Below are 27,031 nucleotides of genomic sequence, written 5' to 3'. Positions count from 1 at the left end.
TTCTGTTATGACGTTGATTGGATAATGATTTTACATACATTGGTGTTACACACTGGATTAAACTACGAGTGGTGAAGGAATAGAGATTGTGTGGTGTTTATACATTCGTGTTGCTGTTAATATTACGTCCTAATGTTGGTTTAATGGGATATAGTCATTACACCTCGAGCAACTACCACCGAGATCAAGAGAGGAGGCGCGCGTGACGGTTCCCACGCAGAGCAAGGACGCACGTTACCACGAACAGGTTCGTTTATTTATCCCTTGAATTTGCCCTTATTTCCCTGATTTTGTTTTTGGGTTATATGGATTGTTTTGGGGTTCTAGTTTCCCTGATTTTGTTTCGCCATTGTTTTGTGGTTTTCCTGATTTTGCCTTGAGCTCCCTTGATTTGCCCTGTTTTTGTCCTTCTGGTTTTGTGTCTATACAATGAAAAATTGTAAACTAACGTTTTTTTATTTGATTAGTCAGTAACCATGGTTGGTGAAGGAATCAAAAGGCCTCAAATTTCATTACCTATACTGCAACCTCCTCGGACAATCAATGTGCAGAAATATGCTGAATCCCGTGCCCTTGAGCTCCATAGTCTACAATCTATCATAGAAAACCGAGTAAACAATGATTATAGGTCTCAAAGGAACAAGAGAAGAAGAACAACTGCATTTAACAACCAAATTGCAAGAAAAGGCCGTAGAAGAAAGAGGCAGAAAGTGGGAATAGTGGGCAAAGCCTTTGCTAAATCAGGTTTGGAGGAGGATGAACTAAAGAAGCTTCCTCGGCGTGTTCGTCGAAGATATGAACTAAAGAATAACCCAGAGAATGGTTTTTGCACTTCTGGGGATGGAACCAAGAGGTTGAGAACTCATGTTTGGCATGCAAAACGGTTTGCTATGACCAAGCTTTGGGGTTACCATCTTCCTTTATGTCTTCAAGGAAGGTAGGCTTTTTGGGTTAAAAGGAAACATGTAAGAGTCAATGGGAAAACTTGAAGCTAATTAATTTCATGATGTAGGGTTGTTTGAGACTTTGATTTTGTTGGGATTTGCTTGAATTTATTATGGAAACCTGGTGCAACAAGAGTGTTTTATCATTTCCTTGGAAATACTAACAAGGATTTTGTATCCTCTTATGCAGAGGGAAAGGTTCGAGGGCACTCTTGAAAAGGCTCAAAGAAGGGGTGCTTGTACACGATGCAAGCTATTACACTGCCCTCCAATTGGAGGGTCCAGAGGTAGTTTATTTTAGTTTTGGTTTTAGTATTTTTTTTGGAAATTTCTTCTTTTTCATTGTTAGGCATCTGAGTCTAAGACTTTCTAATGCCTTGTTCTCTCATTGAAACCTATTGAGATGCTTGCTCCGAACAATTATTGTGGGCTCTCAGCCCTAGATAGTGATGGTTTAGTTTTCTGTTTTATCTAATGTTGACTACTATATACAGGACTCATTGATTTCAGTATTGAGATCGGTACTAGAACCCTCTCCAACAACTACACATCCGGACTCTTTAATCTCTGGTGTAACCTATGGAAGTGCAATGGTAGGTAACCTATTTTTGACTCCAGTGACTTCCAGTTTGGTTTAAAATAGTGAAATAAATTTTATTTCTTTACAGCTGCGTCAAGATGGAGGCCTCATTTGTCCACCCATTGCTCCTGTGACCTATATATGGCAACCAATTTCCCAACAAAATATAAGTACACAGCTAGATGAACAAAATCATTATACTTCTTTTGGACAACATGATATCGGTAATGATTCAAACAAACATAGTGTTGAATTATGTGAAAAACCAGACAAAGTGAAGCATGGTTCTCCATTTAGACACCTTTGGGTGTGGATACATGCTTCTGCCTTTGAAGAAGGATTTAATAATCTAAAAATTGCCTGTCAGAAAGAGGTTCACTTTCTTTTTCAGCTTCTTACATGGTACTTCGTGTTGTTTTTTTTTTTTCTTTGTTGTTTGATATAAACCCAAAATCAGAGTCTGAGATTTCATATAGAAAGGATTGGGAAAACGTAATATAGTTGTTTCAATAATGAAAGTACAAACGAGTTTTTCCTTCCAAAAAAGCTAATGTTCTTTTCTGAATTGCTAACATTGCTGAATGAGGGATTCTACTTCCCTTCTACTATTTAAATTAGCTACCTACTGTTAGGATATAATGTGTGCAGAATAGAAGGAAATAAATTAGGAATTAGTTGTTATTGGTTAGTTGGTCAGGGGGGCCTTTATAAGAAGGCAGGGAGGTCTTGTGTGAGGGTACTTTTTGGATAATCTTGTAGATTGAGCTTTGGCTCTTTGTGAAAGGGAAACCCTTGGAGGAGGGAGTGCTCTCCTATTCTTGTATTCTTTGGTTACAATAATAATACAGTTCTGTTTCCAGTAATATGGTAAGTGAGTGTGTGCCATTTTGAGTGATAGTTAGACTTCTTGACTAAAGAAGCCTAACAACTACCTTTATAGTTTGGTAAGTAACTGCTGTTAATAAATTCTAACGAATTCTATAACTACACTAATTACTGTGCCTAGTTTTCCTTTAATTTTTTTCTGTTGGCCTTCATGAGTTTGTTTATCAGTGTGTTACAAATAATCTCAATTTACAGTGCTATTCTCCATTCTCATTGTCCATTTGAAAGGCTTTCATTTCATGTCAGTGCTACATTTCATTACCCTAGTGAATAGGCATGGTTGGGTTATGGGACATTATTTGCATTCACATCTCAGCTTGATAACTTTTCATTATGATAGGTACCCAAATTTTATTACTTCAAAGAATTCCAAGACAGGTTATTGGATGATCTTACAATGAAACCAGACAGCTTGGTCTGCACTAGGATGTAGAACACACACAACACCAAGTCTTTCGAGAGGACTTGTCTCTCCCTTCCCTTTTACTATCAAAGAACTCCTAGACTTAATGAAAACAACCCTATACAGACTATATATAGTAGTTTGTTTACAACAGACAGTTATAATGTCTGTCTCTCTTATTTCTTCTAATATATACTTCCCCTGAACCTATCAATATCCCTCCTTGAAGTTTCACTTTGTCCTCTAGGTGAAAAAGCAAGAAACTCAGTATTGATGGCTGTAGCAGCTTCACAACTGTTTTTAATGGATGAGAGGTGTTTTCAACTGTACTAACTACCTTCTTTTTTACTTCTTTTGTAAACTGTATCAAACCTATCAATATCCATCCATGAAGATTCACCTTATTCTCAAGGTGAAGGTCTGGAAATTATTTATGAAGGCAGGCAGCAGATTCCCCTAATTCCTGACTTGCAAGTATGATTAGACCCAAACTTCTCATCGCACCTTAAGCATATTCCCTTGGGACAATTTTCTAAATGGTGCCCCTTTTTGTGGAGTTCCAGCAGGAGAATATTGATGGTGCTGACACAGCCACTGCTCTCTCCACTTCCTCTGTTGGAGTTGGTAAAACCCACTGAATTTCCCACTTCCTTTGAGTAATTATGAGAAGGTGGCAACTGTTTGTAGGTGTTACTTTGAAGCTGCACAGTGAGAGATTCCCCTTGGTGGTGACTCTAACCTTTTCTTCTACCATTTGAGCCTTCATCATTAACTCAACAAGATTCTTGGGCTCCTGCAGTTTAACTTCAACATTGATTTCTTCCTTCAAACCATTCAAGAATATGCCAATCAAATAATCTTGCTATATTCCTAGAGTCTAGCATACTGTTCAAATTGTTCAATATATTCTCCCACTTGTCTAGTTGGGAATTGTTAGATGTTAAGTTGTGTGTTTATGTTAATTGGGCTTAGCCCATTCTGTATTTAGGGTTTAACCCTTATCTTACATTATAAATAAACTACCCTATGTGTATGCTAAACACATAAGGGAGATTTCTCCTAATCTTCACTATTTTCTCACATGGTATCTAGAGCACAGGAATAGTTCCCGCCAACTCCACGGTCTCCGGTACCCATCACCGCCGCTGTCGCTGCAGTCGCCGCCGCCGTCGCCGGAGTTCCAGAATCGACCGACGACCACACCATTGGAATCGTCTCGGCCGGGCGACCACCGTGGTCCAAAGATCGCGGCGAACGGACCACCCACGCGCCTCCACGCGCCGCTGCAACAGTCACTGCTGCCGCCGCTTCCCGCCGCGCGTGCCGGCGCGTCGCCGGAGAGTTCCGCCGCCGATCAGCACCGCCGTGATCGCCTCCTCGCCCTCTTTCTGGATCTGTGGTCGTTGCGTCAATCGGAGCACTTTGGATTTTTAGGGTTTCTCCCTCTCCATGGCTGCCCAACTTGATGATCGGAGTCGGTCTCGCCAACTAGGTAAAGGACGTCCAAAATGTGACCATTGTGGCAAGTTAGGCCACAAAATTGATAGATGCTATGTGCTTCATGGACGTCCTCCTCGACCTATAGCAATGGCTAATTCTGATCCACCTCCCCGATCACCGTCTGCAGACCATCCTACTTCATCAAATACCATAAATAACCCTGTACTCTTTCAGGAATTTCTCAGATGGTATGAGGACCGTCAGCACTCTAGTTCCACTACATCTGCTTCTGTTATACGCACAGGTACCCCTTTTGTTGGTCTGACTCACTCTCTCGGATCTTGGGTCCTTGACTCAGGCGCTACCGATCATATCACTGGTAATAAGTCCTTGTTTTCCTCCTTGTCATGTCCGGGTAATTTACCCTCGGTAACGATGGCTGATGGGTCTAGAGTCTCATCTCATGGTATTGGTACTGTTCATATTTTTCCGTCCATATCCATTGATAATGTACTTTATGTCCCTGGGTCTCCTTTTAACTTATTGTCCGTAAGTCGTTTAACTCGTTCCCTTAATTGTGTTATTTCATTTACCAAAGATTCTGTTTGGTTGCAGGACCGGAGTTCGAAACACATGATTGGCACAAGATGTGAGTCTCATGGCCTATATCATCTCAGCCCTTCTCCACATGCTGGCGTAATCATGGAGTCACCATCCCTTCTTCATGCTCAGTTAGGTCATCCAAGTCTTGCCAAACTGCAGCAACTTGTTCCGAGTCTGTCGAACTTATCAGTCGTGTGAGTCTTGTCAGTTAGGTAAACATACTCGTAGTTCCTTTCCTCGTAGTGTTTCACAAAGAGCGTCATCCCCCTTTTCATTGGTTCATTCTGATATTTGGGGCCCTAGCCGTGTCAAGTCAACTTTTGGATTTCAGTATTTTGTTACCTTTATTGATGACTATTCCAGATGTACTTGGTTGTTTCTCATGAAGAATCGTTCTGAGTTTTCTATTTTTCAATCTTTTTTCAATGAAATAAAAACTCAGTTTGGGGTTTCTATTCTCACTTTACGCAGTGATAATGGCCGTGAATACCTTTCTCAACCGTTTAAACAGTTTATGGCTTCTCATGGCATTCTTCACCAAACCTCATGTGCTTATACCCCTCAACAAAATGGGGTGGCTGAGCGCAAGAATAGACACCTTATTGAAACAACTCGTACACTTCTTATTCATGGTCAAGTACCCTCACGTTTTTGGGGTGATGCAGTTCTCACAGCATGTTATCTTATCAACCGCATGCCATCTTCCGTCCTAGATAACAAAATCCCTCATTCAATCTTATTTCCTCAAGACCCTCTGCATCCATTACCTCTTCGAGTTTTTGGGTTTACATGTTTTGTTCATGATTTTAGTCCTGGTCTTGATAAGTTATCTCCTAGGTCTCACAAATGTGTCTTCTTAGGATTTCCACGGTCACAAAAGGGCTATAAGTGTTTTTCCCCTTCCCTCAATCGTCATTTTATCTCTGCTGATGTCACTTTTGATGAGTCTTCTTTTTACTTTTCACATCTATCTTCTAGTTCTGTACCTCTCCCTGTTACTGTTGATATTCCTCTTATATGTGATCCTCCTGGTGATGCTCCACCCATTTTGTCTTCTCCTTCTTTAGACTCTCATTCACCACATGATCATCCTTCACCTCCACCCCTTCAGGTTTATAGTCGCCGTAATCGTCTCCCTCATGACTCACTTCTGGTGCCGCCTCATGTGTCTCCTCCGGCTCCAGCAACTGAGTCTGACTTGCCTATTGCCCTCCGTAAAGGTATACGCTCTACCCGTAACCCTTCCCCTCATTATACTATTCTTAGTTACCACAGATTATCTCCATCTTTTTACACTTGTCTCTCATCCATTTCTTCTGTGTCACTTCCTAAATCTGTGGGTGATGCCTTAACTCATCCTGGCTGGCGTCAAGCTATGCTGGATGAATTAAGTGCTTTACAGAAAAGTGGAACTTGGGAGCTTGTCCAATTACCATCTAGAAAGTCTGTTGTTGGTTGCAGGTGGGTGTATGCTGTCACGGTTGGCCCTGATGGCACAATTGATCGTCTGAAAGCTCGACTGGTTGCCAAAGGCTACACACAGATTTTTGGTTTGGATTATGGTGATACTTTTTCTCCAGTGGCAAAAATGACTTCTGTTCGCCTATTCATTGCCATGGCCGCTCTTCGACAATGGCCTCTTTATCAACTTGATGTCAAAAATGCTTTCCTAAATGGTGATTTGCATGAAGAAATTTATATGGAGCAACCGCCTGGCTTTGTTGCTCAGGGGGAGTCATCTGGATTGGTATGTCGTCTTCGCAAATCCTTATATGGCCTAAAACATTCTCCTTGGGCCTGGTTTGGTAAATTCAGTTGTGTTGTTCAACAATTTGGTATGTCTCGCAGTGAAGCGGATCATTGAGTGTTCTATCGCCACTCAAGTGCTGGATGTATTTACTTAATAGTGTATGTCGATGATATTGTTCTCACAGGAAGTGACTATCTCGGCATCTCTCAGATGAAACAACACCTTTGTCATCATTTTCAAACCAAAGATCTTGGCAAACTCCGATACTTTTTGGGTATTGAAGTAGCACAATCCAATGATGGTATTGTCATATCTCAGAGGAAGTATGCATTAGACATCTTGGAGGAAACAGGGTTAATGAACTGTAAATCTGTTGAGACACCTATGGATCCTAACATCAAACTCCTACCAAATCAGGGGGAGCCTTTCTCAATCCTGAACGGTACAGAAGATTAGTTGGTAAACTAAACTATCTTACTGTTACTCGTCCTGACATTTCCTTCGCAGTTAGTGTGGTGAGTCAATTTCTAAACTCCCCATGTGAAGACCATTGGGATGCAGTTGTTCGCATACTGAAGTATATTAAAGGATCACCCGGAAAAGGTTTGCTATATGGCCCTAACAACGATACAAAAATTGTTTGCTATTCAGATGCTGATTGGGCTGGTTCCCCTTCTGATAGGAGGTCTACTTTTGGATATTGTGTCTCTATTGGTGGCAACCTGATATCTTGGAAAAGTAAGAAGCAAAGTGTTGTGGCAAGGTCCAGCGCAGAAGCAGAATATAGAGCTATGGCATCTGCTACTTGCGAGCTTGTGTGGCTTAAACAATTACTTAGTGAATTGAAATTTGGAGATGTCACTCGCATGACACTTATATGTGATAATCAAGCTGCTCTCCGTATTAGCTCTAACCCTGTCTTCCATGAGAGAACCAAGCACATTGAAGTTGATTGTCATTTTATTAGAGAAAAAATCATATCCGGAGATATCAAGACTGAGTTCGTTAACTCAAGCAACCAGTTGGCAGACATATTCACCAAGTCCTTACGAGGACCAAGAATTGACTATCTTTGTAACAAGCTTGGAATATATGATTTATATGCTCCAGCTTGAGGGGGAGTGTTAGATGTTAAGTTGTGTGTTTATGTTAATTGGGCTTAGCCCATTCTGTATTTAGGGTTTAACCCTTATCTTACATTATAAATAAACTAACCTATGTGTATGCTAAACACATAAGGGAGATTTCTCCTAATCTTCTCTATTTTCTCACAGGAATAGCCCAATCAAAACTTCAAATAGGTTTTGCAGCATTGTTGGCTGAAATCGTCTAACCACCATGTCTTTGAAAGCTTCCCATGTCGGATGCAGATTGCAGGTTTTCCATTGTTGAAACCAATTCAAAGCTTTCCCCCTCCAAAGCAACCATCACAGCCTGCATGCTCTCCTCCTCATTGACTTCTTCCAAACGAAAATACTTCTCCAGCCTGTTGGTCCAGCCATAAGCTTAGTCTCTTGTAAACACAGGAATGTCCAACTTCTGCCATTTTGAAGAAATCCCAAAGGAACCTCCTCCTTTACCTGGCTGCCTTCATTTCCTCCCCTGGCAACAGAAACGTTGTCCTCTGTATGCTTATCAGAGGATGCTAATCTTTCAACCACCATCGTCAGGCCCTTAATCATCTCCTCCAATCGTTGGAACCTTCTATGATTCTCATTGTCCTGTTCTTGCATTATTTTCTCTAGCACATCCAATCTTGCCTCCATTCTTGTAATCACCATGCCCCAACAACCACCACATCACCAAGAAAGAGGTTTTGAATACCAATGACATGTACTCAGATTTTATTACTTCCTCAAAGAACTCCAAGACAGGTTCTTGGATGATCTTACAATGAAACCAGACAGCTTGGTCTGCACTAGGATGTAGAACACACACAACACCAGGTCTTTCAAGAGGACCTGTCTCTCCCTTTCCTTTTACTATCAAAGAACTCCCAGACTAATGAAAACAACCCTGTACAAACTATATATAATAGTTTGTTTACAATAGTCCACCACACAGACAGTTATAACTGTCTGTCTCTTATTTCTTCTAATATATACATCCCCTGAACCTATCAAATTGTTTCTTTAATTATGTAACTTCATATGAAATTTTTTTTGTCTGAAATCACAATATCATTAATCGTGCTAGAATTTTGCTTAAATGTAGAAATTGGAAAAAAAAGTTATGTTTCAGATAAAAATTCTATTTGGTTTTAATTTGGTTGGTGTTGCTTGGTCAAGGTTTTAATTTTCCTGATGAAATTGAAAAATTTAAAATTGTAAACTATATATAAACTCACTTGCAATATTCTTTTTTATTCAGATGGAGAAGACGGGCATATTAATTAATTGCTTTTCCCTTGAGGGTCAACTTGCAAAATTAGAATTATTTGGATTACGGGCATTTCAACTTCTTCAAAAGATACTTCATCCTGTTGGAGGGTTTGTTGTTTAATTTGGGCAAAACATTTCCTTTTTTTATAACATTAGTGATAAAAAATGGCTTATTTTTCTTCTTTCCTTTAGTATTTCAGAGAATCATTGGCAATTAAAGAAACATATAGTGATTGAAGAAGGGTGTGTTTCTCAGAATAGAAATTCAACCACACTGAAAAATGGAGATAGTTTTTCTTCTTGTGCTATGTTACCTCTGAATGTTAAGGATCCTCGAGAATTGCCATGGAAGAGAAATGTTGTTCCAGTGGAGGACATTTCAACTAAGACTTTGAGTGATGCATCGGAAACAAAGTGCAAAGAGCTTGCTGAACTGGGAGGAATTTTGGAAGAGAACAAAGATTTATGTTCATTATCATGGTCAAATCCTGAAGATTGCCAGTCTAATGTTGATGATCTATGGTATGCTACTGCCAGAGGGTTGAGGCCCCCAGTGGAAGACAGTGTCCTTTCCAAGGAGAAACATCATGAACGAATGGTTAATTTCTGCCTTGTTGATACAGATTCTGGAGATGCCAGCACTTCAACTAAGCTGCAGAGCTCGAGATCTTGCCCTATTCTTCTTTTAAAAAATGATGTGAAGGAATTGAGCATTGGGTAACTTCTTTAATCTATTTTTCCTTTTAATTTCTTGAATTTACTGGTGTTTTTTATGAACATATATCTACACTATTGCATTATTGTTGAAAATAAACAATAGGTATTTGTGATCACCTGCTTAAGATATATACTACAAGAACAATATTAAGACAAACATATGACAATTTAAGTTTTAATGCCCTGCTGAGATTGAACATGATTCCTTGCAATGCATTGAATATTTATGTCAAAACCTTCCTTTATACTATACAATGAATGCTTCTGTAATTTGCTTCTAGATGGTCCGTTATACTTCCCTTAAGTTGGGTCAAAGCTTTCTGGATTCCGCTTATCTCCAATGGGGCACATGCAATAGGTTTGCAAGAGAAGCATTGGATTACATGTGAAGTGAGTATTTGCATTACATCCTCAACTGCCAAAAAATGCAAATTTTCTGCCTTTTTACTGTAACTAATATATCTTTTTCTCTTTATCCAGATGGGGCTACCAGTTGTCCCTTCAGATTTTCCAGATTGTAAGGCATACTCTTGTTTAATGGAAGAAAAAGAAGCTGCATTTAATAAAAAAGAAGAACTTCGTCCTCCATCCATAAGGCATTTGAGAGTTCCAATCCAACCTCCATGGGGTATTGTTCGCGTTACTTTTGACAAAATGATTAGTTCAATGAAGACTCCTGATCTTTCAACAAGGGAAGATTTGACCAACTTCAGTTCATTACCAAATCCTTACCCTGGTAGCTTTAAAATCTCAAACTCTGACTCTTGGAGTAATTCGTTTAATGGAACTGTAGTTAGGACAGGTTCTATGCTGACCACATTCCTCCATGAAACCAAAGTCGGTCAGTTGGTATTGTTTCCTTACGCAACAGATGGAGAGGCTAGAATCTCCAAGTTTATTAATGGAGAATTAAAGCTTGATCCAAGGTATACAAGCTCTGACATATGTGACCATAAGCCATCTTTTCTAAGAGTTCATCTTCGTCCATTCAAGGAAGGTTGTTTTGAAGAGGGTGCAGTTATTTGTGCACCATATCCTTCTGATATATTTTTATGGACTTCAAGGTAATTAATATTTAAATTATGAATTCCTATTTTATTATTGAGAATAATATTTTGTTTTTGTTGGATATGATCCATTATTCTAGTAAATTTTTCTGTTAATTTAGCCCACACCTATGTTGGCTAATTATAGGCTGGAATTTGGTAAAGAATAGCAACTAACAAGCAACATTGATTTTCTTAAATTCATTTTTATGGTTCATGCAATTCAAATGGAATCTTACAAATGTTGCTATACATTGTATAAGTCTGTGATTTTTCCGACTCTTTCAAGTACAAGATAAAGATGAAATGATTCATTCTTCTCCTGTTGCTTGGAAACGATATTAAATTTAAAACTTCAGTGCAGACTAATATAAATCTTTTAAATATAACTATATATATCGTGTATATTGTTGCAGTTCAGAGATAAATGAAGAGGGACTTCAAATGTCTCAGTCTGCTATGCGATTATACTTCAAAGAACATTCCTCTGGTAGATGGGAAATGCAGATACCAGATGATTCTATTGCTAGCAAATCTCACCGGTGGCCTATTGGCTTTGTCACAACAGGATCTGTTCAAGGAAGGTAGTAAAATCTTATCGATTTTTTACTTTAATCATTTACTAGTATGTGCATAATGTCTACAAAACATTTAAATGTCTCATTATAGAGGATCTTACCGAGTGCAATGTCATTGCAGCAAGAGTCTTGTAGCTGAGGGCTTTTGCGAGGCTGTTTTACTATCTCATTTAAGAGAGGAACAGTGGAAGGAGATGCCTATGAAAAAGAGGAGAGAAATATATGTACTTGTCAGGAATTTGAGATCTACAGCTTATAGACTTGCTCTTGCCTCTATCATTCTTGAATACAAGGAAAATGACATTGAGTTCTTGTAAAGTGTTTTTATGCTGGATTGAACGGTGCAACTTACATTTCTATAGTCAAATAGGCAAAAATTTCCATACAAGAAAAGAGGAAAGTGAAGAAGATATCTTGAACTTTTATGTATCTTCAGTATAATCTAGACATTTTAAATTATCCATTCCTGTAACTACTGCCCTTTAGCCCAGCAACTTGTTCATTAGTTTTTGTAAATGTTGCTAATGTTATGTTGCTGTGCTCCTATATTAACGAGGGCCTGTTTCATGCAAAAAGTTGTTATAATTATTGAGAATTGTCTGCTTTTGTTGGAAAACTAATAACTGTACTGAAAAATAACCTAAAATATACTATTAAACACAGGGAGGATAAAGATAAACATTTATATTTTTTATTTTGATAAAAGGAGGAATATACTTATATAATCTAAGAGATTAGTTGTTAGATAATGATTCTTCAACTGCCATAGTCTAATTTCAGATAATTAAATTATAGTTGTAGTGGGGTTACTGTTATTTTTTGCCCAAGTTACTATTTTAGTCTCGGTTAAGCGCAATTTTCATGGCAATAATTCTTTAAAAGTGAAAACTTAAGTGAAATCCAAGTTACTTTCCCTTGGTTTAGTAACCTTTGATAAATACAAGGGTTTCAGTTAAATACAAAAATATTTATTGCACTTTAATTACAAAAAAATGGTTTAATTTAACCAAGATGGAGTTTGTTGGGGAATTCTGAAGAGAGATATCATCTTTTCTTTTAGCTCTGTAAATAAAATCTGTATACGGATTAAAGGATTTTAAGTACCCTCAGGATAAAAAAAAATAAAAAAATAGTCATCCTGTATTATTACTACTTTTTATTTTTAAAATATTATTTTATGTATATCTATATTAACTTTCTTTTAAGAACATTTTCTCATCTCTTTTAATTAATATATATTTACAAAGTTCCTATATCTAAACTAATCTAATAATAATAATAAATTATAGGTTTATAAAAAATACAATTTGCAAGTTTTGTATATACAACCAAAATTGTATCAATATTATAACGATGTATAAGTTTAGAATATAATAACAAAATTATATAAAAAAAAGAATACTATCTCATGAAACCCCCCACAAACTACGATTATAACACAAAAAATTTCCTACTCTATTAATTTTCTCAAAATAAAAGAGAAATATATGTTTTCTGATTTATCAACAAGTGGAAAATTATAATTGAAATATTGATCAAATCTCCATGAGATAAGTTTTTAATATAGTATGAGAAAAAAGAGCAACTCTAAGCGTGGAGGTTTGAAAAAGTTAAAATTATGTTCCTTCCAACTCTTACTTAAGATAATGTGTCTCCAATTGAGAATAAGTCTAACGGGACTTTGAAAATAGACCAAAGAGTCATCTACCAAGGTCTGGACTCTATTAGGTTTTTGTTTCTTAAGGATATTATTATTTGAAGAGGATGGGATGATTTTTACTGTCATTCAACCCCTTTTATCCCGTAGTTATATATATTAATATTAAGAACTAAATTTTGAGGCTAAAATATTGATATAAGAAATTTTTAATTTTTCAAAACTTTACACATTTATTTTGTTAATTGATACATTGTATTTTGATATAATTCTCAGCACGAGTAATATATTTATTTTAAACGGTATAGTATGATATCCAGGCCAAACGATTAAGAGAGTTGGGCGATCGGTTAGTTGGATTGGGTTGTAGTTGGGCCAAAAATTGCGTGACTTAATTTAAGAGTAATACGTTGATGAGCTAATAAGTAAATGGGTCAGCGTTTAAGTTATTATTGAGCTAATAGTCCAACAGAGGATAAAATAATCAAAGATATCTGATTAAAGATATTGATAGCCGAGCGGTCATAGCTGGGAGAAACCGAACGGTCTAGCGCAAAAGAAAATGAGCGGCTCAAGCAATCAGACGACCGGAAACAAGGAAAGCACGTTAAACAGTATCTCGGTCCCGCAACATCCACACTGAAACATTTTGGCGCCTACCGTGGGGCCGAGGCTTGAAGACACCCAATGGTAACCATAAGAAATATGGAAGAGCAGAACATCAGAGATCTAATCAGAGAGTTACAAGCCCAGATCGAAGCACAAGCACGGACCATACAGGAACAATAGGAGTTACAGTGGAAACATGCAGAAGAAATTGCTACCTTAAGGGCACAACGACCCTCACCCGAACTATCCGCCTCAAACAGACATGGGGATAATGAGGATAGTCGTAACGGGGAACGATCTGCCCATACTGAACCTGGCGGTCGGGGAAGAAGGGAACCCACGCCAACACCCCTTCAAACTATTCGGCCTATCGGTCTACTTTCGTTTACGGCGGCCATCATGCAAACTCCTATGCCGGAGAAACCTCCTCCGACATTGGAGAGATACGATGGCTCGGCGGACCCTAATAACCACCTCAGGATCTTCACCAATGCGATGGCATTCTGCACAGATAGTGATCCAGTCATATGCAGGGCTTTCTCCTTATCATTAAGGGATGAAACACTGGAATGGTACCATACCCTCCCTCCAAACACAATAGACTGTTTTGCCACGATAGAAACTCTTTTCAAAAGTAGTATGCATCCAATCGGAAGCTAGCAAAATTGATAAACAGCAAGCAAGGAAAAGATGAAACCTTAAAGGCGTTCATCCAAAGATACAACGAGATCGCGCGACGGGTGAAAGATGTGAATCACATTTTCGTCATCAATAACTTGCCGTCATGTTTAAAACCTGGCTATTTTTCTGAACTGTTGTATGTCAGACCACCAAAATCTATAGACGAACTCCAGGAGAGGATTGCTAAATTTATCCGTATTGAGGACATGAGAACCTCAAGGAAGAAGCAACGGGAAGTCCCCACCAGTGAGAGCAAGAAAGAAGGGAAGCAATTTTCCAACAAAAGCGACAGGCCTCCCTGAAAGGAACTCGCCTGGACGCCTAAATATGATCATTATACACCCCTTAACGCACTTAGCATAAAAGTACTCGAAGAAGCCCTTCACATCGAACTACTCACGGTTCGGAAAAGACCGTCCGCAAAGAATGCCGACAAAGGAAGAGTCTGTCATCTTCATAAAAACCATGGCCACTCCATCGAAGAATGCACCCTAGTGAAGGATGAAATAGAAAGGCTCGTTCGGGCGGTCTATCTTCGAAAGTACGTTAGAGAAGATGAGTCTAAAATGAGAAGTCCCTTAGAGGGAGAGCTTCACGTAGAAGCCCCGAACGGTCATCCCGAAAAGACGACCGACGTAGGAGGCACTCCCGAAGCTGCAGTCGTGATCGTGAACAGGAAAGATCTGTCCGCAGACGAATTGATACCATATCGGGAGGCTTCACAGGGGAGGGGAATCATCTTCAGCCCGAAAGAGACACTTGAAGAGTTTGAAAAAATGTTTACATGGTAGATCGATAACCCCGATCTATGCAAGATATCACTTTTACCAATGCAGATTTCCACGCGCCAGACCCTTATCAAGATGATCCCATGGTCATCACTGCCGAGATAACACAATATGATGTTAGTAAAGTGTTGATGGATCAAGGTAGTTTGGTCAACATCCTATATTGGATTACGTTCCTAAAAATGGATCTATCCGAAGACATAATAGCCCCATTCAATGAGAAAATTGTGGGGTTCGTAGGAGAAAGAGTAGATACTCGAGGATAGCTGGACTTAAGAACTCGACTTGGGAAAGGTAAGGAGGCAAGAGAGATCAAAATAAGGTTCTTGCTGGTAGAAGCAAACACTTCTTGTAATGCACTACTAGGAAGACCCTTCTAGAATGCTTTCAGACCCATTGTATTCACCCCTCACTTAGCTATGAAGTTCCCGTCCGATAAGGGTACTATTTATACGGTGAGGGCCGATCAACGAACGGCTCGACAATGTTATGTTGTTGGCCTAAAAGTCACACCCTTTGTACCCCCAAAGAAGTCTAGGGGGGCAGAGACAACGACGATCGACCTTGACCCAAGAACCAACGTCGATGATCACATCCAACCATAGGGAGATGTCAAGACGTTCATACTGGGAAAAAATGAATCACAAACAACATCCATAGGAGGAGGGCTGGAGTCGATCGATGAGTCTAATTTGGCAGAAATGTTGAAAGCTAATGCCGATCTGTTCGCCTGGGTAGCCTCCGATATGCAAGGAATCCACCCGAGTGTCATGATGCATAAATTGGCCATATTTAGAGAAGCACGACCGATCGCTCAAAAGAAGCAAAGATTTGGTGAAGAAAAGCGAGACGCAATACAGGTGGAGGTCGCCAAGCTACTAAAAGCCCAATTCGTCAGGGAGGTAACCTATACTAAATGGTTAACAAATGTCGTTATGGTTAAAAAGCCGAACGGCTAGTGGAGAATGTGTGTCGACTTTACAGATCTAAGCAAGGCGTGTCCTAAGGATTCCTACCCTCTCCCAAGCATTGAGAGGTTGGTGGACGGGGCTTTGAGTCACGTAGTGTTAAGCTTTCTGGAAGCATACTCGAGATATAACCAGATCCCGATGTACGTACCAGATCAGGAAAAGACAGCTTTCATAACCGAGCAGACCAACTACTATTATGAGGTAATGTCATTCGGTCTGAAGAATGCAGACGCAACTTATCAACGTCTTATGGATAAAATTTTCCACCACCAAATTGGAAAATGCATGAAAGTATACGTCGACGATATAGTGGTCAGAAGTCAATAAGTGGAGCAACATTTAAAAGACTTAGCTGAAGTTTTCCTTCAGGTTCGATAGTATGATATGCGGCTAAATCCCTCAAAATGCACCTTCGGTGTACCAGCCGGAAAGTTCTTAGGGTTTATGCTAACCTCTCGAGGAATCAAGACCAATCCGGATAAATGTCGAACGGTCTTAGAGATGCAAACCCCACCAATCTGAAGGAGGTGCAACGCTTGGTTGGCCGACTAACAACTTTGTCATGATTCATCCCAAGATTGGTGGAGCACATCAAACATATTCTTAAGAACATGAAGAAAGGGATCACCCAACACTGGGATGATCCGTGCGAAAAAGCTCTTACTACAGTCAAAGATATCCTCACTAATCCATCCATTATGACCCGACCGATACCAAGGTCTGACTTACAGTTATACGTAGCTGCATCAAACAACACTGTGAGCGCGAATCTCATATAGGAAGCCCCAGAATTCAAGTTGATTTATTTCGGCAGTAGGACCTTACATGGGGCGGAAGAGCAGTATTCCCAAATAGAAAAGGTGGCTCTTGCCTTACTAACAACAGCCCGCCGTCTCTGACCGTACTTTCAGAGCCATCAAGTGGTAGTATGAACGAATCATCCAGTTGCTAAAATTCTCAGGAAACCTGACTTGGTTGGAAGGATGGTTTCCTGGTCCGTTGAGCTCTCCGAGTTCGGTTTACGCTTTGAACCTCGGGGGTCCATTAAGGGCCAACATCTAGCATATTTTGCCGCTGAATTAACATCCATGCCTGATGGCTCAGTGCAGTTATGGTATCTCAATGTAGATGGCTCCTAGAATAGAAAGGGATGGGGAGCCAGTATCGTTCTAGAAGGGCCAAGCTATATCGTTATTGAGCAAGCAATAAATTTTTGTTTTTAAACCAGTAGCAATCAAGCAGAGTACAAAGCTCTGATTGTCGGCCTAACTCTAGCCAACGAGCTAGAAATTGCTCACTTAGAATGCCGAATGGACTCTCAACTAGTCGTCGAATAGATGAAAGGGACCTTCCAAGTCAAAAACAATCAATTGCTACGTTATTTCCACAAAGCAAGCAATCTCCTTAAAAATGTTGTCAACATCAACGTTGTTCACGTCCCAAGGGAACAAAATTCCAAAGCAGATCTCATGTCCAAGTTGATGCATTCAAAAGAGAAAGTACAACTGTCTTCAGTCATCAAGATGACGCTCGACAAACCTGCGATCGAAACCTTTGCCACCGATGTAGCAGCACTCAAAGCCTACTGGCGGCAAAGCATACGAGAATTAGAAAAATCAAGAACAAGGAGAAAATGTTAGTATCGTCGACTTTAAACATATGGCTCGTTTTTTATGTATAGGTGATGACTTATACAGGCGAGGATACACCACGCCACTGTTAAAGTGTCTATCGGAATAAGAGGCAGATTACATCCTGCGGGAACTTCACCACGGGATATGTGGTTTTCACTCAGGAAAGCGCATCCTTAGGGCCCGAATATTGCGAGCAGGATATTATTGGCCAATAATGGACCATGACTGCAACTCGTTCTTCAAGAGGTGTATATCTTGTTAAGCACATGGCAACGACTTCCGAGTCCCTCCTAAAGAGTTGCATGGTATTGTCTCACCATGGTCATTCGCCCAATGGAGAATGGATATAGTCAGGCCACTGCCGATCGGGAAAGCACAAAGTAAATTTCTCTTGGTGGCGATAAATCATTTCACAAAGTGGATCAAGGCTGAAGCATTAGTCGTCATAAGACAAAAATTTGTCTGACACTTAATGTCGATTCGGTCTACCTTAGAAGATTGTCACAGATAATGGCCGACAATTCATTGAGAGGAAACTGGAAGAATTTCTTGAGAGCTTGGGGATTAAACATGTCACTAGCTCGGTGGAGCACCCACAAACAAATGGACAGGTCGAAGCGGCAAACAAGGCTGGCATAACAAAATTAAAGAAGAGGCTAGGTGAAGCTAAAGGCTTATGGGTGGAAGAACTGCCCAAGGTATTATGGGCATACCGATGTACTCCGCACGGATCCACTAGGGAGACTCCATTTTACCTAACGTACGACACAGATGCAATGCTCCCGATAGAAGTACAAGATATGAACCTTAACACCGAACAGCTACGAACGAACCTCGATATCCTTCCCAAGCGTCGAGAGGTTGCCATAATCCGAGCAGCAGCCCAGAAAAGGATACTCTCCCGACAATATAATACCAAGGTAAAACCAAGAACCTTTAAAGAAGGAGACCTCGTGTGGCGCAAAAGGGGAGAAGCAAAAAAAAATCAATCTCATGGAAAGTCGGTAGCTAATTGAGAAGGACTGTTCCGCATCTCAAAGGATTTAATAAATGGGGCCTATCGGTTCGAACTCCTTAATGGACAGGCCATCCCCAACACCTCGAATGCAACGCATCTTAATTTCTACTTTAGTTGAATTTTATTTTCACATTTATGCTTCTGTTGAACAATGTTTCTACATTTATGAATTTTTATGCATTTGACTTCAATCATTTATATTATCAAGCACATTGTTTTAAGTCTAAAGACTCATAAATCTGTTGAACATGTTTCTAACAGTGCAAATAACCACATCTTGCATACAAAGAATATCAAATACAAGGATACACTCCCTAATCTGGGGCATGTTTGCTCAAAGAACGACCAAAATACCCAAACATCAAGACGATCTACCTATTCCAGAACCGACCGGAGGGTACAAACTCGACTGGACGATCATAAGCACATTAAAGGTAAGAATGTAACGTTTAGTAACAGGTAATCACTTGACAAGCGTTTTAAAGAAACATGCAAGCACACAAATCGTTGTTATAATGAACAACAAAGGTACTTTACGAAAACCGCAAAAATAAACATAAAGTAGTCAAAGTGTTCAAGCATTCAAATGACAACATGGTAAAATCTATTCTATTAAGAATTTACAACGTTGATGTTTTTCCTAAGTTGAGACTGTAGGATCCTCCACTCTTGCTCCTTCACCAGTGATAACAGTTGAAAAACTGTTATTTTCATGCTTAAAATTGATACCAAAAGCAACCTTTAACACTCAGAAACTAGCTTGGAATCATGCTTTTGTTCATATTTTTGGAAATAAGAGAGTTGGACAGGTTTATGCTTGATTTTAGTGTTTTATGCAGGTTTTAAGGTGAATTTGGTGAAAGAAGTGAAGAAGGATAGAGATGAAATCAGAAAAGAACTCAAAAAGTGCAAAAGAAGAGAAGCCGCAAGTACCGCTCAGCGCCAGTTTACCGCTGAGCGGCACTCAGGAACACCCATTGGCTCCGCTGAGGGGTGAAAGTGCAGCTGAGGGGAGAATTGACTAAGCGCTGGTACCGCTGAGCTGTAGTTTACCGCTGAGCGGTGCTCTTTTGGGCTTAGGCCCACTTTTCTGTAATATTTCGAATAGTATATAAGCTTTAGGACGTCCTAGGGTTTGTATCTTTGGCTGGAGATGAAGCAAACACTCACTTTTCCACCCCTTGGAGGAAGATCTTGGATGCTTAGGCTACCTACTCATCTTTCTAGGGTTCTATCTTTCATTCTTTCATTATTGTTCATCTAGTTTCACCATGAATATGGTGAACTAAACTTTGTATTGTTGTTGGGGAATCAATGTAATCTTGTGAAGCTCTCATATATGGAATTTGTGTTTAAACATCTTATTTTAGATACATGCTTTCTTTCATCATTAGTTAGGGTTTTTCCTCTTTGCTCAAAGCATGCATTGTTTAATTCATTCGATGTCATGATTATTGGTTTTGTCGATATAGGAACGTAAGGGGAAATCTAGATCCGGGGAAATTCTCCCAATAGCATACTGCCTAGACATATGGATATGAGGGTTGGTTGCCTTTAAGCTTCTGTGCTTCAGAATTAATTATTAGAGATGTTAGGAATTGTATGAACTCGTAATTAAGGATAGGCTTTCTTGCAAGGTGATTTAGAGAGTGGCATTAACATTGATGAAAAGAATGATGAATTCCTAAAGTATATGAGAGTGGATAAGATGAAATTGATTACCCCAACAACATACTCATCCATCTAATTCGTTCAAGTGTTTGTGTTCCTCTTTTCCATTGATCAAAACTCATGCATACATGTTTTACTTATTGTCTTTTGCATTTGAAACCTCAAGAATTTGTTCACAAGTCTTAAATGATCAAGAAATCATATAACTAACTAGGCCGTGAGTCCTTTGGGAGAATGATACTTGGTCTTACCGAGTTTATTACTTGATACGATTTGGTCACACTTGCCGAGGGTTAAACAAGTTTTTGGCATCGTTTTTCGGTGTTCATAAATTTGTAATCAACCAGCCACTGTTCCTACTTTAGCTACTGGAGTCAGCTCATACTTAGTAGAGCACCTTCAGGCATGTCCATTAAGGGTACTTATTTCCCCTGAAAAACATCCTTCTTCGTATCAAAATCAGTGCCTTCAGTCGATACATTCAAGAGATAGGACACCTGCCTCAAGGCCTTTTTAAAACCTCCAGTATGCTCTTCAACATTCACCCTCCACATCTTTTCCATCAACTCCTTGTCCTAAACAACTTTGGCGCGCAACGCATCCCCTTCTGCTCGAGCCTCCTTTGCAGAAGTCTTCAATGACGCAATGACAATATTCTGGTTGAAAGCCTCTTGCTTTAGCAATTCTAGTTCAACATCTAAGCGGTCACGATCTTTCTTCAACTCGGCACTAGCCCTCTGCATATTTCCCACCAGAGTTTGAGCTTCGGTCAATAGTTCTTCAAATTGTTTATGTTTTTGCTCATAGTGCGAATGAGCAGTGATGAGTCCATATTTTCTTGACTTTACCTAGTTTATTATACTGGATTTAATTAGGGAATTATGCTTAATTGTCCATTATTTCCCTATTTATGCTAATTGTGCTTAATTTGATCAGAAATTCTTATTTTAATTAATTTGAATTATCTGAGGCTAATTATTTGCATTATTAATTGTAGGGAAATTGTTGAATAATAATTTGGGACATTTGGAGGGCTGTCACTTAATTCAAGACTCTCCACAAAAGAAGGGTACATAAGAAGGAGGGCACTATGGTGATTTTAATCTTTGAACTTATAAAAAAAGGGGCTTCATTTAGTGAAAAGAAAGAAAATACATGGGCCCATAGAAGAACACGCTGTCCGCCATTGGAAAGGAGGTGCACACGGTAGGAAAGCAGCACTTCACATGCACACAGAAAGGGCCAGCTTGCTGGAGAGAGACGCTGATGATGGGTCACTCATTTCTTTATCCAACAAGGCATGGGAATTTAATTAGCTTGGAAGCATCTTACTAATTCATTTTGTTTTCATTGTTCACACGTTTTCAATTCCTTGTTTCAATGTTGGATGTGCAATTCAAGTTTTATTTGACCTGCCGTGTGCATTTGATTATTTAGCTCAACGTTTAATTTTAATAGCTTTAATTGCGTGTGGATATTTATCTATTGTATTATTCAATTTACCATTTTCGTTCACTATGTTGTCTATTTTGTTCGTCTTTAAGTTGTATTGTTCAGTTTTACTTTTATCGTTCGATTTTAAGCCTTTCTTTCCTACATTTCAATTTCCACTTTTGGTTTAGAGACCGTTCGGTCTCAATGTAGAACTGTTCGATCATCTGTAGGACCGTTCGGTCTTCATGCTTTGTTTATTTAATTCAATGTTTTCAATTATGTTTGGTTGTATTTAATTTCCAGTTTTCATTTAGTTCATTTCCAATCACAAAAACACTTTCAAAACCCCCACTTTGTGTTATACCTAAGTCTCGAACCACATTTGGTCCTTGAGAGATGACCTAGGAGTCACTTCCTAGCATTATACTGCATTTTTAATGCACATCAAATTTGATGGGCCACGACAGCCGCATCAAGCAACTATAGGTTCGTTCAGTTGCGTTTGAACATTTTTCAGTTCGGTCCTCAGAACTCCTCTATCAGAGGCGTACACCAGATGCCAAATAGCCACGGCCGCACAACAAGTAAGCTCGATGGCATTGTCGGCCATTTATTGCTCATACATGCCTTCTAACACATTCTTCTCAGCCTCATCCAGGTTAAAGTCGATCTTATGGCCCATGTTGAAAGTTGGACACCATAAGCCACCTAGAATAGGGCGGGTGACCGACCCTTCAAAACTTTTCCCTTTCTTTGAAACATCTGCCTTCTCAGCTCGCTGACGTTCCTTGCGTTTCCTTACAAAAGGACGATCTTCGATGATAACCATGTTCGGAGAGGGTGGCCATTCGTCCTGCGCAGGAGTGGTGGTATTCTCTCTAGAAGTACCTTCAGCAGTCCTCGAAGCAACATGCTTTGGGGTAGGAGCACCGCCCGATTTAAGGAGAGATGACTCTCCTTGACTTTCCTTCTGGTTCATGATTTTGAACCAATCTCGAACAGGACCTTTCCCTCCCATGATACTTGCAAGTGAGTCACATCATAAGAGATCAATTGCAGTCATATAGTAGCTAAAGAAATCCATAAAGGGAACATACCAAACACCCTTGAGTTAAAGTCATCATGCTTAAGGGAATTTATAATCTTCCGGGAAGAAAAGAGGCGAGGCAGCACGGTCAAAACATTCAGTGCCTCCAACTCATTAAGGGTCATCTTATCTTCTGACCATGAGGAAAACTTAAGAGGATTTTGGGAAACCTAGGACTGGTATCCTCGTTAAAAAGAAGGGGCGACCTAGGTCAGTAATCATCACTTTAAAGAATTTATCGTTAAATATTTAAAGGATTGGGAGTATAGTTCTAGTAAACCACTCCCACGTTCAGATACTAGGGAAATCTAACCCCTCTTTGCACTTGGATGGACTGGAAAGAAATAAAAGAAAGGGCTGGGGTCGGTCTGATAGCCAATACCTGGCACAGGGCGGCAAAAGCCTGGATATATTCCCAACTAATCGGGTGAAGTTAAGAAGGGGCAACATTCAGTTTTTTCAACACATCCATTTGAAATACGCTAAAAGGAAGTCTCACATACATATCATAAAACATGCAAGAATAGGCATAAAAGAAATCAACGATAGAGTTACCCTTGCCATGGAAAACCCTCTCATTTCCCCTACAAGCACTCAATGTTATACAATAACTGTAATTTAGGGTTCTAAGGATACAACTATTTTCTATCCAATCCTGTGATATGGGTTTGGTACAAAATAAACTACAAAAATCGCTTACATCACGAGAAGCCCAATCAAACCGCTAACACTAAGTGACGATGAAGATGAATCTTCTTCTGGGTTTTCAGTGGCGACGTTACCATACACGAAGGCATTTTCACCACTAAGTATGGTGACGATTTCGCAGCAAACTATGGTCAATTAAGTCCCCGGAGCCTCAAAGTTACCACCTTGCCCCCTTCCTTCCACGGATTTCGATAAGCAATCTAAAAAAGTAGAAGGATCCATTGTTACCTGAAGAGAAGTGCGAAAGAGAAAGCTAGAAAGTCGGGAGAAAAAGGAAGTTTGCACAGAAGTGACAAATGACGGTTGAGTAGCCAAAGTTTTCAAATATCCTTTCACATCAATGAGGGGAAACTGACGCAGCCACTAGCAATGTGTACCGTAAGGATTGAATTGATCTTGAGGCCCTACTTTCGGGACTCTACAACTGTCTTAAAGGCGGTAAACCCAAATGATTATTTGGAAATGAAGCATCTACATTAAAAAGTACTGGGCCCTTATGTTAACCCTCAGAAAGTGTAACCGAATCATATCAAGTAATAATAAATGGTAAGACCAAGTATCGTTTCCCAAAGGACTCACGGCCTAAAAAGTTATGTGATTTGTTGATTAAATTAGACTTGCGAACGAATTCTTGTAGGTTTAAATGCAAATACTGAAAATTAAATATGAATGCATGTATTGATCAATTGGATCAAAAGAAGAAAAAGTGATTGATGTAAATTATGGAATAATGATGTTGTTGGGGGTTTTCATTTCATCGTATCCACTCTCATGTATTCAAGAATTCATCTTCTTCATTAATGTTAATGTCACTTTCTAATTTACCTTAAACCCAATGTCTTGGTGAAGAAAGCGTACTCCTAATCACTAGTTTACAATGTCTTGTCTCCCTAGCAATTATTCATGCATTACATTCGCACAAAAGCTTAAAGGCAACCAATCCTCCTATCCCTATGTCTAGGCAATATTACTATTGGGAGAGTTGATGAGTCGATATTTTCTTGACTTCACCTAGTTTATTGTACTGGATTTAATTAGGGAATTGTGCTTAATTGTCCATTATTTCCCTATTTATGCTAATTGTGCTTAATTTGACCAGAAATTCTTATTTTAATTAATTTAAATTATCTGAGGCTAATTATTTGCATTATTAATTGTAGGGAAATTGTTGAATAATAATTTGGGACATTTAGAGGGCTGTCACTTCATTCAAGACTCTCCTAAAAAGAAGGGTACACAAGAAGGAGGGCACTATGGTGATTTTAATATTTGCACTTATAAAAAAAAGGGGCTTCATTTAGTGAAAAGAAAGAAAACACATGGGCCCACAGAAGAACACGCTGTCCAGCATTGGAAGGGAGGTGCACACGGTAGGAAAGCAGCACTTCACATGCACACGGAAAGATCCAGCTTGCTGGAGAGAGACGCTGATGATGGGTCACTCATTTCTTTATCCAGCAAGGCATGGGAATTTAACTAGGAGGTGTAGCCCATACGCACATCTTGGAGCGTCCAGAGGAACTCACGGTCCAGCAACCAGAAGCAGCAGCACACGACCTGGTCCACGTGAAGTCCAGCAGGTTTGATGAGCAAGAAGGCAAAGTGCACCTAACAGCTTTGAAGAAAGTTCTCGGTCCAGCAAGCACACGGGAGTAGGTCCAGGGGCTGGGAAAAGAGAACAAGTTATTCACCCTTCACGGGAAGAAGCCTTCAAGTCCAGCAGCTTGGAGGGAGCGTCCGGCTTGCACAATTCAACAAAGGGGTGACGGGCCGCAGTAACATGCGTCCAAGAGCATCATGGTCCAGCGCCTATGAGCTGGAGGAAGCTGTTCCATCATCCAGAGGGCTTTACAGGAATGAGGGGATTTACTTCTTCAGTTTTGAAAAGGGCACATGAGTGATGAAAAAGGGGAGCCAACCGCCACCTTTGGGGAGATTTATTTTGGCTTAAAGGGATGTAGCGCGGAAGGAGGGCCAACACGTAGAGAATGAGGAGAGGCCACGTCCAACATTGTTTTTAGAAGAGCTTGGTGATTTAATGTTGGGAGAAGCGGTTGTTGATTTCACGTCAAGCCTTTGGAAGCACACTCATTCAATTTGCATTTTAATAGCACAAAGGCCGTAGCTGTCAGGACAATTTGGTTCAATGCTTTAACTATTCAAGCTTTACTATTCAAGTGTCCTTTTTGCAATATTGCCATGATGAACTACATTTAATGTTTAGCTCTAGTATGCATTCTCTTTCTTTCTTTAAGGAAAAGTGGTGATTAATTGGTGAATGGAAAAGCACACGACTTGCTCCACAAAGTTTCCTTCTTTTCTTTCTTTCTTAAGCATGAACCGAGAAACATTACTCACTGCTAAGCATTTCTTTCTTTTTAATTATTAATCCCGTGATGAATAACATCCATAGGTTTTATTTCCTTTTTATTAGCTCAAATCTGCACTGAAACTCATTGAATATTATATATATTGGAATGCATTTAGCTTGGAAGCAGCTTACTAATTCATTTTATTTTCATTGTTCACACGTTTTCAATTCCTTGTTTCAGTGCTGGATGTGCAATTCAAGTTTTATTTGACCTGCCGTGTGCATTTGATTGTTTAGCTCAACGTTCCATTTTAATAGCTTTAATTGCGTGTGGATATTTATCTATTGTATTATTCAATTTACCGTTTTCGTTCACTATGTTGTCTATTTTGTTCGTCTTTAAGTTTTACTGTTTAGTTTTACTTTTATCGTTCGGTTTTCAGCCTTTCTTTCCTACATTTCAATTTCCACTTTTGGTTTAGAGACCGTTCGATCTCAATGTAGAACCGTTCGGTCATCTGTAGGACTGTTCGGTCTTCATGCTTTGTTTTTTTAATTCAATGTTTTCAATTATGTTTGGTTGTATTTAATTTCCAGTTTTCATTTAGTTCATTTCGAATCACAAAAACACTTTCAAAACCCCCACTTTGTGTTATACTTAAGTCTCGAACCACATTTGGTCCTTGAGAGACGACCTAGGAGTCACTTCCTAGAACTATACTGCATTTTTAATGCACATCAAATTTGATGGGCCGCGGCAGCCGCATCAAGCATCTACAGGTTCGTTCAGTTGCGTCTGAACATTTTTCAGTTTGGTCCTCAGAACTCCTCTATCAGAGGCGTACACCGGATGCCAAGTAGCCATGACCGCACAGCAAGTAAGCTCCATGGCATTGTCGGCCATTTATTACTCATACATGCCTTCTACCACATTCTTCTCAGCCTCATCTAGGTTAAAGTCGATCTTATGGCCCACGTTGAAAGTTGGACACCATAAGCCACCTAGAATAGGGCGGGTGACCGGCCCTTCAAAACTTTTCCCTTTCTTTACAACATCATGCATTTGTTCACATAGCTCGTGAACCACCACCTGTATATCAGCATATAATGCACAATCTCAACATCAATCAGTATC

The 27,031-nt window shown here is 39.6% G+C and overlaps 2 protein-coding genes across 4 annotated transcripts; both read left to right on the top strand.

Annotated features, from left to right (window-relative positions):
* Positions 1 to 6: 6 nt before the first annotated feature.
* On the top strand, positions 7 to 11,879 carry LOC124820048 (ribonucleases P/MRP protein subunit POP1). Of its 3 annotated transcripts, none has more exons than XM_088099749.1 (11): positions 7 to 247; positions 472 to 937; positions 1,135 to 1,231; positions 1,439 to 1,537; positions 1,613 to 1,897; positions 8,976 to 9,094; positions 9,179 to 9,703; positions 9,985 to 10,093; positions 10,184 to 10,767; positions 11,166 to 11,333; positions 11,449 to 11,879. In XM_088099749.1, exons 2-11 carry the CDS (start codon positions 477 to 479, stop codon positions 11,642 to 11,644), a joined length of 2,643 nt encoding a protein of 880 aa, XP_087955875.1. In that variant the 5' UTR covers positions 7 to 247; positions 472 to 476; the 3' UTR covers positions 11,645 to 11,879. The 3 variants fall into 3 exon arrangements, with proteins under 3 accessions (XP_087955875.1, XP_047147632.2, XP_087955876.1); XM_047291676.2 differs by having other exon boundaries at positions 468 to 937; XM_088099750.1 differs by lacking the exon at positions 1,613 to 1,897 and having other exon boundaries at positions 11 to 247; positions 468 to 937.
* A 6,009-nt stretch (positions 11,880 to 17,888) lies between these two features.
* On the top strand, positions 17,889 to 18,683 carry LOC148192391 (uncharacterized). The gene is made up of 2 exons (XM_088099182.1): positions 17,889 to 17,972; positions 18,162 to 18,683. Exons 1-2 carry the CDS (start codon positions 17,889 to 17,891, stop codon positions 18,681 to 18,683), a joined length of 606 nt encoding a protein of 201 aa, XP_087955308.1.
* The last annotated feature ends 8,348 nt before the right edge of the window (positions 18,684 to 27,031 follow it).

Source organism: Vigna umbellata, chromosome 9 (genome assembly GCF_029865625.1).
Source record: "Vigna umbellata cultivar VRB3 chromosome 9, Vumbellata_1.0, whole genome shotgun sequence".
In the NCBI taxonomy this organism is placed as follows: Eukaryota; Viridiplantae; Streptophyta; class Magnoliopsida; order Fabales; family Fabaceae; genus Vigna; species Vigna umbellata.
The sequence above is the reverse complement of the archived record's forward strand: the minus strand, read 5'-3'. Positions and strand labels throughout refer to the sequence as shown.

Excerpts from the sequence above, each read along its gene's own strand:
- LOC124820048 (XM_088099749.1), top strand. The coding sequence starts at position 477 with ATGGTTGGTGAAGGAATCAAAAGGCCTCAAATTTCATTACCTATACTG. Across the intron at positions 9,095-9,178 it reads ATACTTCATCCTGTTGGAGG|TATTTCAGAGAATCATTGGC; the intron begins GTTTGTTGTTTA and ends TCTTTCCTTTAG. Across the intron at positions 10,768-11,165 it reads ATATTTTTATGGACTTCAAG|TTCAGAGATAAATGAAGAGG; the intron begins GTAATTAATATT and ends ATATTGTTGCAG.
- LOC148192391 (XM_088099182.1), top strand. The coding sequence starts at position 17,889 with ATGACTGCAACTCGTTCTTCAAGAGGTGTATATCTTGTTAAGCACATG. Across the intron at positions 17,973-18,161 it reads CCCTCCTAAAGAGTTGCATG|AAGATTGTCACAGATAATGG; the intron begins GTATTGTCTCAC and ends GGTCTACCTTAG.